At 40.8% G+C, this 14,163-nt stretch overlaps 1 protein-coding gene across 2 annotated transcripts in view; it reads left to right on the top strand.

Annotated features, from left to right (window-relative positions):
• The window catches only part of LOC148015290 (uncharacterized), a 92,486-nt gene that overhangs the window by 52,677 nt on the left and 25,646 nt on the right, over window positions 1-14,163 (top strand). For both annotated transcript variants that reach the window (XM_087665480.1, XM_087665479.1), the window contains 2 exons: window positions 5,570-5,734; window positions 5,814-5,907. In XM_087665480.1, the coding sequence (XP_087521606.1) occupies window positions 5,570-5,734; window positions 5,814-5,907 (259 nt within the window). The remainder of the gene's footprint in view (window positions 1-5,569; window positions 5,735-5,813; window positions 5,908-14,163) is intronic.

Below are 14,163 nucleotides of genomic sequence, written 5' to 3'. Positions count from 1 at the left end.
ATGTTGAGTTGGTCAGCTCTCACCTTGAGCATCTTGTACACTCTTTCCTTCATTTATAGCATTAATTCATTCACTTCAAAGTTCTCTTTCTTCTTTGTTTCAGCATTTTGTGTCTTGTGTTTTTGCATTTGTGTTTGAGTTCTCTGTGCTTTAGCTGTGGTCGTACACTCAATGTTTTCTCAATGCCACATCCATTCATGCAGCTTGCAATGAAGAGCCATCGTGTCATGGAGATGCTTTTCATACTGAGACTAGCAACTACGCTATCAAAATTGGATTCAAATGGCAGTACTGATTTGCTATCGCACCTAACAATGCAATGACGATCATCATATGTTCCATCCTTTCACAGCACAACATGATTGGCAAGTGCATTTGGTTGGATGTAAAGCAATGCTCTTGATTTGTGATTTGCATGACAAAAGATGTGTAACTCAAGTGCTTGAGTTGAAGTCAAAGGGGATGACAACAAATTTTCTTGTTTGGAAAGCGCTTTATGAATAAAAGCAAACACCTCATTTTCTTATATGACAAGAGACATGCATATTGAATTTTGTTTTGGTTTCACAAATAGTTAAAGTAAGATTATCCTATTCTAAGCAAATTAAAGTAAAGATTTACTGGTCTTTCTTCCAAATATGGATGCCATGATCATCATCGGACCATTTGAGTTGAAAATTGCATTCTGAAAGGATGAGGTATGGCAAGATTCTGACATATAAATCTTGGTCAGTACAACATTTAGTCTGCTCAAAAGTTCTCTGTTAGACAACTTTTGCAAAGTAGGTGAAAAATTGCAAGCCAAGAATCACTCAAACGGGAACAAGCTTTAGGTTTTCCGTTGCAAATGAAAGAGAATCATGTTATGCCAATGCATACGAGCAAGTTGTGAAATGATTGATATATTTGTTTGTAAGACTACATCTATAGTATGCATTGCAACGCTTGACCAAATTTTTGCATATGCTCTCCAAAAAGCATTGGCAAGTGGCCAAATGTGCCTTGGATATCTCAAAGATACTCAAGCATGTGACTTTTCTATCCTCGGGGTCTTGTCCACAATTGTATGTTTTCATAGATAACGATTGGGCAGGTCGTTGTTACATCAAAGTGTCTACCTACACCCATTTACACTAACAACCAAAGTTATGCTGATTGCAACCCCTCTCACACATGGAGGTGCATTATCACCATGTCGAAGAACGGCTTCACGCTGTTGAGATTGACTTGGCTTATGCGCCTATAAAGGCTTTCCCAAGAGAGAAGTGCAAGGTCTTATGCAAGGCTTTGGACTTATTATTTTTTGTGCTTGCTCGGCTGACTATGTCCATGTTCACATCCCTAGAGTAGTCACACAGAGTTGGATTGACCTATTATTACTTGGATTTAGTAAATCTTAGTTATTCCAATGATAGAGTTTCTTTTCTTTATTTTTTCGAGTTTTTCTATCTATAGTGAGAATTTGAATTTTTCTGCAAAGAAGAGAAGCACACTTTTGCAATGAACAATGTTGAGTTTTGGATCCATTACTATCAGGGAATATTTTTTCTCATTTGCGCCTTCTTTCGGCCTTTTTCTCCAAGCTTGCCTGATCTAATTCATGGTCACTCAAGTCCTTGGTTTTGGGGCGATAGGAGAGATTCACCATTCAAAGTTCAATGAGATAGGGATGTCCGTTTGCTCCCTTCCTATCTTTACTTGTAGCAGAAAGTACGAGTTCCTTCTTGACAAACAGATCCACAAATGTATTTAAGGAGCTCCTTGATGTGGAGTTTTAGATGGGTATGAGAGCAACTTTAGTGTCTTTGTTACATCTATGGAGATTTCAGCAGAGCTGCTCAACAATTGGCACAAGTCCTATGGTTTTTGGGTAAGTGAGACTAGACCGTTGGATTGGGGACCACATGAGGATTTCACTTGGGTTCCTCATGGGACTGCAATTTGATATCTTGGATGCCATGTTAGGACTGACATTACCTTAGAGCAAAAAATGACAACTATTCTTTTGAGCATTAGGTAGAAGCTCTTTTACCAGTCCATCATCTAGTTGGGAAAGTTGTGATTGCCAATTAGGTTATCCTTGTGACCATGTGGTACATCTCTTCTTGTTGGCCATTCTCCAAAGTGCCTCATTAGGAATTTTATTTGGTCAGGATGAGACAAGAGCTCAACCAAGGCGAAGTTGGCTTGGGATGTTATCATCCAACCTAGATTTAGAGGTAGTTTTAAGATCATTGGTGCAAATAACAAGAGTAGAGCCATATCATTTAAGCTCATTGTTAGCCCTGAAAGAAGCTATTGCTAGGGATGTTATATACCATTACACCTACACTTGGAGGCATGGCAACCTAGCATCCTTGAGATTTGTCAAGAGATTAGGATTAGATATATAGGAAAGAGTTTTATGGTCAAATTTGCAGCTGCCATCATCGAAGCCTTGAGATTTGTTTCATCTGGCCTTCATTTGCTAGCCCCAACCATAGTTGAAGAGAAGATGAAGCATCTTCCCTTCAACCTTCGCTTGAGATTAAAGTCTAGCCACAACCTTGGACAAAAGACCCTTCTTGGGGAGATTCTCCACATAGGTTCACTTTTCAAGATTTACCACAAGAGATGTAGAGACAAAGGCTGAAGGGCTTTAGTGGCACTAGAGCTATGGTAGGGACAATGAGAGAGGGAGTTCATCCTAAGTGGACACATACATGCACCTCTAAGACTTGGATAGGCCTCTTCTCTAGAGGTGACATTCTACTTGGGGTGATTGCGACTACGACTAACATTGGCGTGGTTTTCACTTTCATGATGGGGATGGCACAACTGGCTTTAGAGAGAGGACTAGGATCAGACAAAGTTCATAGGTTGTTCTCGATAGAGGATCAAAGTAATGTCAGTGTGTGATAGGAGATGGCAAATTAGTCGGGACCCAATTACTTGGTTGATAAAGGGATGAAGACAATGGGCCTATCAGAAGAGGCCCTTATACAGATTATATGGTAGAACTGTGATGTGGCTTCTTTGGCTACACAACGGGTTGGGAAAGAGGAGAGATTTTTTAAAGTGATTGGATGATAGCTTTAGGCCTAGGAATATCTCTCTTTCTATGGCTTGTAGCCTGTAGGAGTTTAACGGTTGATTCTGGGCTTGGTTATGGCATGGCTTTCATAGCATGTGCGAGATGCAGAGAGCTAGAGGAAATAAGAGGCATTGTCTAAGGGATTGTCCCATAACTTAGGGGATGTGGAGGAGAGCCCTAAGGATGGTCTTCTGTGGCACAATTGAGACTATGGTATCAATTTGGGGAGTAGTAGCTTGGGTCATGGACAAAGGCCCAATATGTGGACATGACAATTATCAAGGGAGCCACTCATTTTCTATCATTCACTAGCACTTGACAAGGTCTTACAAACATAGTTGGCTCATGGGCATTGCCATGAATAGGAGCTGATTATTAGCATCATTGCTAGGTGCTGAGCATGTGGATATGAGGATTTTGGGGAGCTACTCATCTCTTACACTTGGCCAGGATTTGAACATGATTTCCACACCTAATTGACTTGGGGGCATTGCTACAAATAGAGGTTGATTGCTATCATCATTGGTTAGTTCATTTGGGCTATGAGGTGTAGTCATGCTATTGAGCTTCAAGATGTCTCCACTTTAGAGACTCTTTATAGGATTTGGGCCAAGACTATTTATACTCTTCATGGACAATGGTAGACATTGCAGGGCAATTCTAAGCAAATGAGGAGGAATATGATTTTATGAGAGCACTTTCTTTCACATAGCTCCATACATGGTATGGCATTGTAGCACTCAATCATTGCATTTAAGATGTACTTAGCATCCCCTTACAAGGCTTTTTTGGACGTTGTGGTTGAGCTAAAGGGGGTTCTCTGCTAAGGTGTCAATATTATAGCTTTCTTTTTTCCCCACAAAGAAGTGCATCGATTTTAAGTATTCATGGTTTTTGCTTTCCTTGTGTGCTGCTTCTTTTTTGTTGTCTACTCTTCTTTTTCTTTGTTTCCATGAAAGAGAAACCCTACTTTTCATATTATTGGTTTTGCACTTTCTTAATCATGATTCATATTCTTTAAATACCAAGGTACGATTGATATACTTTCTGGTGGCTTTGAGGGAGGAATGGGAGGGCTGAGGATTTGACCCAATGTTGTGTCCTGGTCATCTCTTTGTTTTATTTCAGTCTTTCCTTCTCTCACTCCTGTTCAAGTTTATGTGAATTGTAAACGTCTTGCATTCTAATGGTGATCCGTTGGATAGCCTTGTACAGGAATCACTGTATCTAAACATCGACATGTTCCATTGTATTTGAAGTCTTCCAAAACGACAATTTGTAATTGCTATCATGAGAGTAGAGACATGGGGGCTGAGTGAGTCTCTCATGAAACTTACCAAGAGTACTGGAAAAAATCAAAATCTTTTGGTAGGTGGATACAAAGGAGGATGAAACTCTCCAACTGCTAAGTGATTGGCTCCCCACAGAAATGTTGCATTTGCCACTGTTTGATGAGCTTTTAAGGCTAGTTACACACCAAATGGCGGATGCCCACTCTGCAAGTGTTAACCAATCAAAGTATTTCTTTAGGGGTTGGGCATCCGTAGTTCTTTACACACCACAGAGGACACACCTGTTGTTTACCTACTAAATAGGTAAACTCTCCACCCACTTTTGCAGGAGTCTCCCTTGCCCAGTTTCTAAAGTGACGGACAAGTGCACTTTTTGCATTTGCAACCAATTTTTTTAAAAAATAATTATTTTTTACTTAAAAAAAAAAGCATCCTTTTGGTGTGTAAAACTTTGAACCTATGTTCATGGCCAATTTCCAAAATTGCATGCCCACACTCTAGACAAAGGTTAGGCATCCATCATTTGGTGTAAGACACTAAGTCCTAATTGGACAAATTATGAAAATATTAACATAACTAAAAGGTGACATAGGAATATGGGATGGCCATTTTCACCATCCCATCCCCATATTGTCCTAGTCCCATCCCCAAGTTAGAGCCCCCTCTTATGGTGACAGGGGATGGCAAATCTTGGCCCCATTCCCATTCCCATTCCCATCCCCAAAACCCATCCTTGTCACTATCAAAGACGGAAACGATTCTCAAATCTTATACTACAGCAGTACAAAAGGTTTTCCATGTCATCAACCACACGATCAAAGTGCCGACACAGTCTGACGTGCGTTTTAAGGTATGCCAATGGAAGATATAATGAGGATTTTGGACAGAGTCTAGCGTTTGTGAAGCTTTTCTGCTATCAGCATCTGTAAATAGGTTGCATATATTTTACATTCTTACATTCGGAGCGGTTATGCAGCCTGCCGCATTTCATGTGCTGAAAACTATTTTATTTGTCACTTTGGGCATTAAGCAGGGTTTCTAGTTTCTGTAACCCCACTCAATAATGGGTAGTGTGATACATGTTCGTGCTTTGCAGTCAACGTTTTCTTTTCTTGTGCGGCACAATCTGTAGTTTGGTTTTCCTAAAACACATGCACTTGTTGATTTTTTTCCCCGATAAGAATTGACTGTGCAAAGCTGACAGGTGGGAGTACTGTGCTACTGTATGCATCCAAGTACCATGATGTACATAAAATAGTAAATGCTAGCGGCCGGTTAAATACAAAGGAGGGACTGCAACAGTTCCTTGGGGACAATTTTATGCATGAGATTGACAAAGCAGGGTTTTTGGATTTCAAAGATAAAACTGGTAATTTTTTCCCCTTGCGATAAACCATTGTGGCTTTTATTTGGCCAAATTGTAATTTTCTGGACATCCTTTTGTACAGGGAAAGTTATATTTCGTATAACTAGGGACAGCTTGATGGAGCGCCTTAATACAGATATTAAACAAGCAGTCTTACAGATATCCAAGGATTGCAGGTATTTGCTTGCTATATAACGTGAAACATGAGGTGAAACTTTCAACGGTTTCTTTTGTCATTTGGTTATAGAAGTACATTGGATGGTTTGATAGTACAAAGTCTTTAGATGATTAGTGTTTGGGTTTAAGGAGTGGTATCCAAGCCAGGCTAGAGCGTTGAATCTGTCATGATTGAAGGTGCATCATACAACCCTTGAATTTGCATAGAGTCTGATGTCCCTAGCGCTACTGCTGCTGTGTGTGGAGAAAAGTTGAGAGAGTAGCAGGCATAACAGTAGATTTTTAGCAGTATATAAAAAGAGGGTAGATGCGCCGACATTAAACAGCCTTCATTGTGGCACCCTTCAAGAAAAAAGATTCTCTTTTATGCCTGAACACTATTGGAGACAGATTTTTGCGAACAAACTCTGGTGCTGAATATCTTGATTCTGTCATGTGTGGCATCACAGCAGAGTCCTGTGACAAACAAAACCAGGTTCTTCCCAAGCTTGGCCAGATGCTGTAAGTCATTGGGACCCACTTCGGCATGCATCTCACAGCTAACAGGACTGGCATAAGGATGCCTTGCACCATAGTGGCAGGCCTAGCAGGGAAGGATTTTCTACCTTTGTGGGGCTACAATTATCATCTGGAGGTGGCAAGCAACAGAGTCAACTGGGTTAGAAAAATAAACTGTTGGGTATTGGGCACTAGCAAGGTTGAGTGTCTGTTCACAAAAAAGGGCAACCTTATCTTGTAATGTAAGAAAGACTGAGAGAGAGCTCGTGTAGAGCTTCCATGGAGAAGAGAAGAGAAAAAGTTGTCTCCAACCTTGTTGTCTTCCTGCGATTTATATTTCATATCAAAGCTGTGTAACTTGGTCCTTACGGCGTTTTGATTGAATCTTGAGGCAGCATTGTACCACAAACAGAGTGAGAGCTGTATACTGCATCAGCAGCAGTAGCCAAATTGTCACCATTAGCAGCAGTTAAGTGGAATTATTCCTGAAAGTGATTTCAGTCTCACAGCATATTCAGATGGAACAGTGTACTCAGCCAGGAAAGAACACCATCAGCATCTGTTGTGGTGGCAGTTGATGTCACAATTGGTGACAAAGTAGTGGGCTACAGCTGGAAAATGGTGCAACAATGAGCAAGACCATCCACAATTGTAAGACATACCAGCCTTAGCAGGCATGGACATAAGTGGTGGCCTACAAGCAGTTCTGTACATTTTGAGACAATAGTGAACAGCAAAGATACGAAGCAATAGAGTCCAAAATGTGCTTTGTGACTGACTGTAAATGTGGTGTTGTAGATGCAGTAAAATTTAGCATTGATTGGTGCAGAGAATTTGGCAAGAATACGTTAGGGTGGAACAATGTCTTTCCTGCAAAATCATTAGACCAGTGTACCGAATCTAAAGGGGAAAACTCAAATAAACCTTTAATCTGTTGTTGAGTCCGATACATGAAGATGAGGTCATATCCAGTTCTTGAAATCTTGTGTAGTCTATGGACTCCATGGTAGCCCACAGTGTCTCCGGCCACGTCGAAAGTTGGAGGAGCAAGCTGTGAGGCCCACTCCATCTCATTTCTCATTGGATTTAGCTCAGGAAAATGAAGCGGTGATATCGTCTTCGAAGTCATCTTGCCCTCCTGTTGTTTCTACTTCTTGCAAAGGGCTTTTAGATCAAAGGCCAAGGTTTCTTCAAGAGATCCTAGTTGTGATTCCTTGTAAAGAAATACCCTAATGTAGAAGCATAAATGAAAGCGTACCACAAAGCATAAACTCAACAGAACACCACTAGGATTAGGGTAATTCAAAGACAATGAATATAGTGAAGATCATAAATGAATGAATTTGAATTATACAATGCCCATGTAGCAAACACACTATGCAATGAAGGAATATTGTATCCCAAGCTCTCGTGTCTCGAGGACCAAGGCAAAGGTAACGAGCTGGAGAGAGTGTCATATTCCTAACAGATTTTGAAATGCAGCAATGCAGCTGCCAAGATGTCAAACAGTAGCAAATGTAGCAAAGGGTGATGCAGGATAAGTGTCAGACGCAAAGGAGAGAGAAAACTGCATTCATATACACATATATTCACCAAGCTATCATTGAGGTAATCCTTTTTTGGTTTATGATTCAATGATTCGTTACTCATTTTATGTTTCAATATTCATAAATTATAGTTCATTTTATCTCTTCGTAAACCCCTAGCTCCTCATTCTCCATCGTGATTCATAAATCTCTATCTCCATGATCCATGATTCCATCATAACTCAAACCTATCCCCTCTTTCATTTGTGCCATGTAGGTTGGTGTGACCAAAGTGGTACAAGTGGTCACCTCCAATGCTTCCAATTATCAAAGGATGGGCTGCATGCTTGAAGCAGAGTTCTTGTTCATTGTAAGGACCCCATGTGCCACCCATTGCATTAATCTCCGCATGGAAGACATAGGGTCATTGAAATGGGTGAGGAAGATTGTTGGAGATGTTTGTCTCATAGCAGATTTCATCATCAAGAAAGTAAAGGTCTTGGCTATCTACCGCGTCTACAATGATATAATGTTAAAAAAGCCCTCCAACACCTATTTTGTTGCCATATGGTTGCTTTTAGAGTGACTATATGATGTACAAAACAAAATTTAGCATGCCATGATCTCAGAGGAGTTCAAGGCATGACTACAGGAGGAGCCACTCTCAAGTGTGGAGGGAAAAGCCATTCAGAGGCTTTGCTTGAGAGAGGCATTTTAGAATGATGTACAAGCGCTAGTCATCGCTATTACTCCCTTATATAGGGTTCTACACATGACTTTTGATATGGACGGTGCTACCTTGGGACTTTTGACATGGACGGCGCTACCTTGGGGCTTCTTGTGCACTTCATGAGGAAGGCCATCAAAGAGATGTTCTGCCTTGACGACCTGTTAGCTACCATCCTTCTCACAGTGACTGCAACAACTGTCCCATTTTGATCTGTTGGCTGCCGTACAACTTGTCATATCGTCACCAGCTTTTGCCCTGCATCCACAGCACGCAAGAAGAATGTGCCAAGAGGTGAATAAACAAGGATGTTGATGTTGCCTTGTTTCTTCCGATTGTTCCATCTATCGGAAAGTATGGTGCAACCATACTTTGCCCATCCAGCATGTACGGGCTTGAGAGATTTATTGATTCTCTCTTTCTCTCTCTCTCTCTCTCTCTCTCCCTCCCCCCTCATCGAGCTTCTTGGTCCGCATGTCATTGTAGCTAACACCATACCACCCCTCGCATGGACCAACCGCGGCAATGGCTTTGAACATTCTCTTCCACCTATCCACTCGAAGCAAGTGGAATGGGAGATTGCACTCAATGATAGTGCATGCAATCTCTTATCTCCGTATTCCTTTGCCTCTCTTTGAGGAAAGACTAAGAACTAGAAACACGGTGTGTAGCTTCTTGTAGTGAGGCTTGCCTACACCGCCTTTTGCTTCCAATGGGGGGACTAGGGCTCGAGGCCATTGAGGTGCATGGGCTAAGAGAAGGTATAGGAGAGCATTTCGGAAGCATACACTTCCATGTCAGGGGGAACCACCTCCTCTTGATCTTTTGCTATGCTCAATGATACATGGTCACTTTAACGGGAGAGGGGAGAGTACTTCATGATCTAATTTGCTACAGATTGAGGGATGGAAGGAGATGGGCCACATTGACCATTCACCTTGGTCAATTGGATGATTAGCCTCATCATGCTGCTAGTCATTGTCTTTCCACAAAACTTGCAAGTCCAATGGTAGTAATTTGCATTGTCCGAGGCCTTCACAAGATTTGTGGTGTAGAGACAAAAAGCTTCATGAAGAGGCTTCAGCATTGTGGATAGGGATAGGGAGAGAAAGAGGAAGGTGGATGAAAGGAAGAGAGAGTGAGAGATAGGGAGAGAAGGGGAAGAAGTGAGGGAAAGGGATAGGGAAAGGGGAGCAAGAGAAAGAGGGATAGGGATAGGAGAGGGAGAGAAGTGGAAGAGAAGGAGAGGGAGAGGGGAGGAAGAGAAGGCATTGGAGGTGCTTCAAGCTTGAGCCCAAGATGGGAAGATTAAAGGAGGAGGCTGATTTTTGGATGAAGAGGTAAGAAGGGGAAGGGCTTCCCTTTATAGTGGGCTGCAATGGTTGGATCCAGTCGGCACCTACTTGAAGGCATGGAACACTACACGAGATCATATGGAACGTCCATATAGTATAGTACCGCAGAGAATGCAACCTTGACATACACATTTTAAAATACACATTATAATGTGAAAACTTAATAAAATTTGAACCATATATGATGTCATTAGGACATGTATTTTTGAAACCTCACTTAACATATGGATTAATTTTTTATCACACGATTAAGTAAATGATGCACATGTGAGGTGCAACTGGGATTAAAGTAAATTTACAAGCCTAGGATCCGAAGAAATCACGGGATGTCAAAGGCAAAAGTTGCTATAAGTTATGCCGCACAGGTACTTGATGGTATCTGGTGCCAGTTGTTGGCCTATATCATCCATTTGGTCATAAGTGTCAGTTGGTGACACTAGAGAAGTGGCGTTTAATGGTATCTAATGCCAATCTCATGGTCAAAGATGGTGTAGAGACACTCGGGAATGGAAGGTGCCTAGCCAATTTAATTATTGGCCAGTCATATTATTTTTCAAGGCACCGAAATAATTATTAGATTAATTTTTAGTATTTAAAGGTTGAAAATTAATATTTAATTATGGAAAATGCTGGAAAAACCATTTGGAAAGGTTGCCACTTGTCAAAAAATGCCCATGCAAAACTGAAATATATCTTTAGAGGCTAGGAAGAGGCATTTTTATAAATTCAACAGAGGGAGGGGAGGCTGTTGGTTTGATTTGCAGCCATTGGAGGACCTTCTGAGGCAGCTAGGGGCAAAAGAAGACCAATCAAGAGCAGAAGACAGCATCTATAGGCTGTTGAGGCAAGGCAGTAGTAGTAAATGACTGCTTTTCTTTAGTTCTTTGCATCTACATGCTGTTGTGGCAGGGCAACAACTGCACTCGATTCATTTTCAGTCATTCTTCGCGACAAAACTCTGAATTTTCTCTCTCTATAGCTTTCCCTCTCATTTCCCAGCCATTTCATAGCCTAGCTTCTATAGGCTGTTGAGGCAAGGCAGTAGTAGTAAATGACTGATTTTCTTCAGTTCTTTGCATCTACATGCTGTTGTGGCAGGGCAGCAACTGCACTCGATTCATTCTCAGTCATTCTTGGCGACAAAACTCTGAATTTTCTCTCTCTACAGCTTTCCCTCTCACTTCCCAGCCATTTCATAGCCTAGCTCTGAAGATCTCAGCATTTGGACCCTTGGAGGCTGAGAGAAATTGCAAATTTCTTAGCTGTAAACCCTAATTTACAGCAGAAATTAGGATTTAGCAGCAGCCTTGGGAAGCATGCCAGAAATTGAATGGACTAGCTAGCCATTGAATTTGGGGCATTTCTATCGTGTATGAAGTGGGTGAAGACCAATTGAGTGCCCGAATCAAGGGGCAAAATAGATTGAAGACTTGCTGGTCACTTTGGACAGCAAGGGGAGTTGAAATACTGAAAGGGACTGGGAGAATGCCATTGTAAATCAACTTTTTATTCAATAAAGCTACATAAATATTGAAAGGGGTGCCAATTTTGGGGCCAATCGGGTGTGCACTGTTCAAGATCAGTAGGTAAATTTGTATTTTCAGATTTGCATGTATTGTTTGCTACTATAATTGAGTTGTAATTAGGGATTTAGTACCCTATCTGAGGAGGAAGGCTGGTTATACGTGACCTAAAAATTTAACATTCTTTTCTACTAGTATACATTTAATCGACCACATTTTCCCACGACACATATATATTTTAAAACACACATTACAATGTGAAAACTTGACATACCTGAGTCACATTGTGTAGACATTGTGTATACCTACAGACTCATTGTAGACATCAGATCCAAAGAACAGAGAAAAAATTAATCTAAAATAGTCCAAAACAGTATGCTCATCCAGAGAAGTGGGTTGAAGTACTCAATAGAGTCTTAAGTACACAAAAAGGGTTGCTAAAAAATGCCAATTGCATAGTGCACAATAGTACAGTACCAATGCATCATCATTATATCATAGATCATAGACAATAGTATATACATAGATGATAGAACTTAGAAGAAGCTTCAAGCCTCAAGTTTCAAAACTCGGGGATCAAAGCTCTACATCTTCCTCTTGCCCTTCTTCCTGAGAAGACTCTGAAACCTCATTATCATCATCATCATCGGCAACAACATCATCATCACTACCACCATCAGGAGCTTGTAAACTAGTGCTTGTGTAACCTGCACCATCAGCCACTGTGCATATCTCCTCATCTTCATCTTGTTGCTCTTGCAAAGCAATCAGCCTATTATCATCTTTTTCCTTGTTGATCATTTCCAATGTCACCTCCATCTTCTCATAAACCCTCTCCTTTATATTTGTCACAAGTCTGAAGTTAGTATGTATGTAGACCAACTTCTCTGTATGCAAGGGCCTCAGCTTAATCCTTCTCTTTGTGTGTATAAGTGAAAAAGTTCTTGCAATTTGGGAGTGCTATCACCAAAAGCTTCCCACCATTTTACGGGATAATGCATACCCTTTTCATCCTTTGCAATTGCATGTGAAAAGGAACCATCCTCAGACCTATATACATCAAGCTCATCCATGATCACACCTTGTAGGTCCAAATCATACTCTGTATACCGCTGCACTACCTCCATCCATCCATTATTCACCTCTTCATCACTCTTTTGGTTTTTTCCTCGCCATAGAGGATGCAAAAGAAAACCTATTGCATGCAATGGTGAATGCATTGTGTTCCATCGTTCAATGTAAAGACTCTTAATTTCAATAAGTCTTGGAGAATCTACACAAGCATTCTTTCTTGCTTGTAAAGCCCGTGCTTGTGTAAGATTGCAACTAGTGCTACCGCTAGGTCTTTGTTTTTTGGTAGAAGAGCCCACCTATGAATGTGGCATGCCTCGTTCATCATTTGCAATTGTTTAGTAACCTCAGCATCAATATTTGCACTTGGTGCACTTGCACCAAGTCCAACATGCAATCGCTGCACAATTTCTTTTACATCAGCAGGAGGACATTTGCATCTCTCAACCCCAAAACTTTTGAAGTCCAAAATATGTGCTCTTATGCAAGTTGGACCACCATCCCATTCATGGGCACAAAAATTGCACCTCATCGTGCACATGCCATGCTAGAGTCTATTGACTACGGTCACCTACTCCCACTCACATCTCTTTCTTCTTCCCATTGCTGTAACCTGTAGTCACCAATGAAGTGGACTTCGAAAAAGTGTGTTCAAAGTAACCTTCAAACCTGGAGCAAAAAGTGATTGAAATTTGAGACTGGAGAAGCAATAGTTTTTACTTGCACTTCACAGTGAAAAATTGCAGCAATTCAGCTTGTAGGCAGTAGCAATTCAACAGCCGTTTTTGAGGAATCAGGAGTCCGGAAGACAGTAGTCAGTTTTTCTTAGGACGCCAGTTGTTTTTGCCAAGACAATAGTTGTCAGTTTACTGTGGAGGAATCAACAGCTACTTTTCACAAAGGCTTCAAGACAACAGTCATTTTTCCCTATAGGAGTTGATTTTGCCAAATAACAAGTCATCTGGGTTCTATTGAGTTAAATCGCAGCAATTTTGGGGATGCCAGAATATAATTGTTAAATTGTGGGCACTTGGGACTTTTAAAAATTAAATTTGATAGGACAAGTATGTTATGATCAACCTACTTTCATACTTTTCATACGTTTGAAAAGTATGTTATTCGAAACATACTTGGCCAATGGGACAAGTATGTTATGGATAACCATTTTTGTCAGATGTTTGCAAATGTTTGTTTGCTCAAACATATGAGTACAAAAAAATTTAGGCTCGCAAGAGTTCTCTGTGTGTGTGTGTGTGTGTGTGTGTCTCTTTTCGTGAAGATAATTGAATTAAGTAGTAAATATTTACATCAGACCATCAGATCAGCATTAAATATAACAGACATGAAGGAAAGTCTACACAGACTCTAACATAGAAATGTCACACTGAAAGAACAGATGGTGTGGAGTGAACAATATCCAGCCAGGGAGGAGCAATGTCAGGAAGAACCAGATCAGCAGACACCATAGACGAGATTTGCCACAACACTAAACCCTGAATTCAGGCCACATGACCATGAATGCCAGATACCGAATCAAAAATGAAGGCATTCTGAG

The sequence above is a fragment of the Lygodium microphyllum genome, chromosome 24, assembly GCF_053477565.2.
Source record: "Lygodium microphyllum isolate KBCC chromosome 24, Lygodium_microphyllum_v1.1.10, whole genome shotgun sequence".
In the NCBI taxonomy this organism is placed as follows: Eukaryota; Viridiplantae; Streptophyta; class Polypodiopsida; order Schizaeales; family Lygodiaceae; genus Lygodium; species Lygodium microphyllum.
This window is presented reverse-complemented; position numbering and strand designations above follow the sequence as displayed.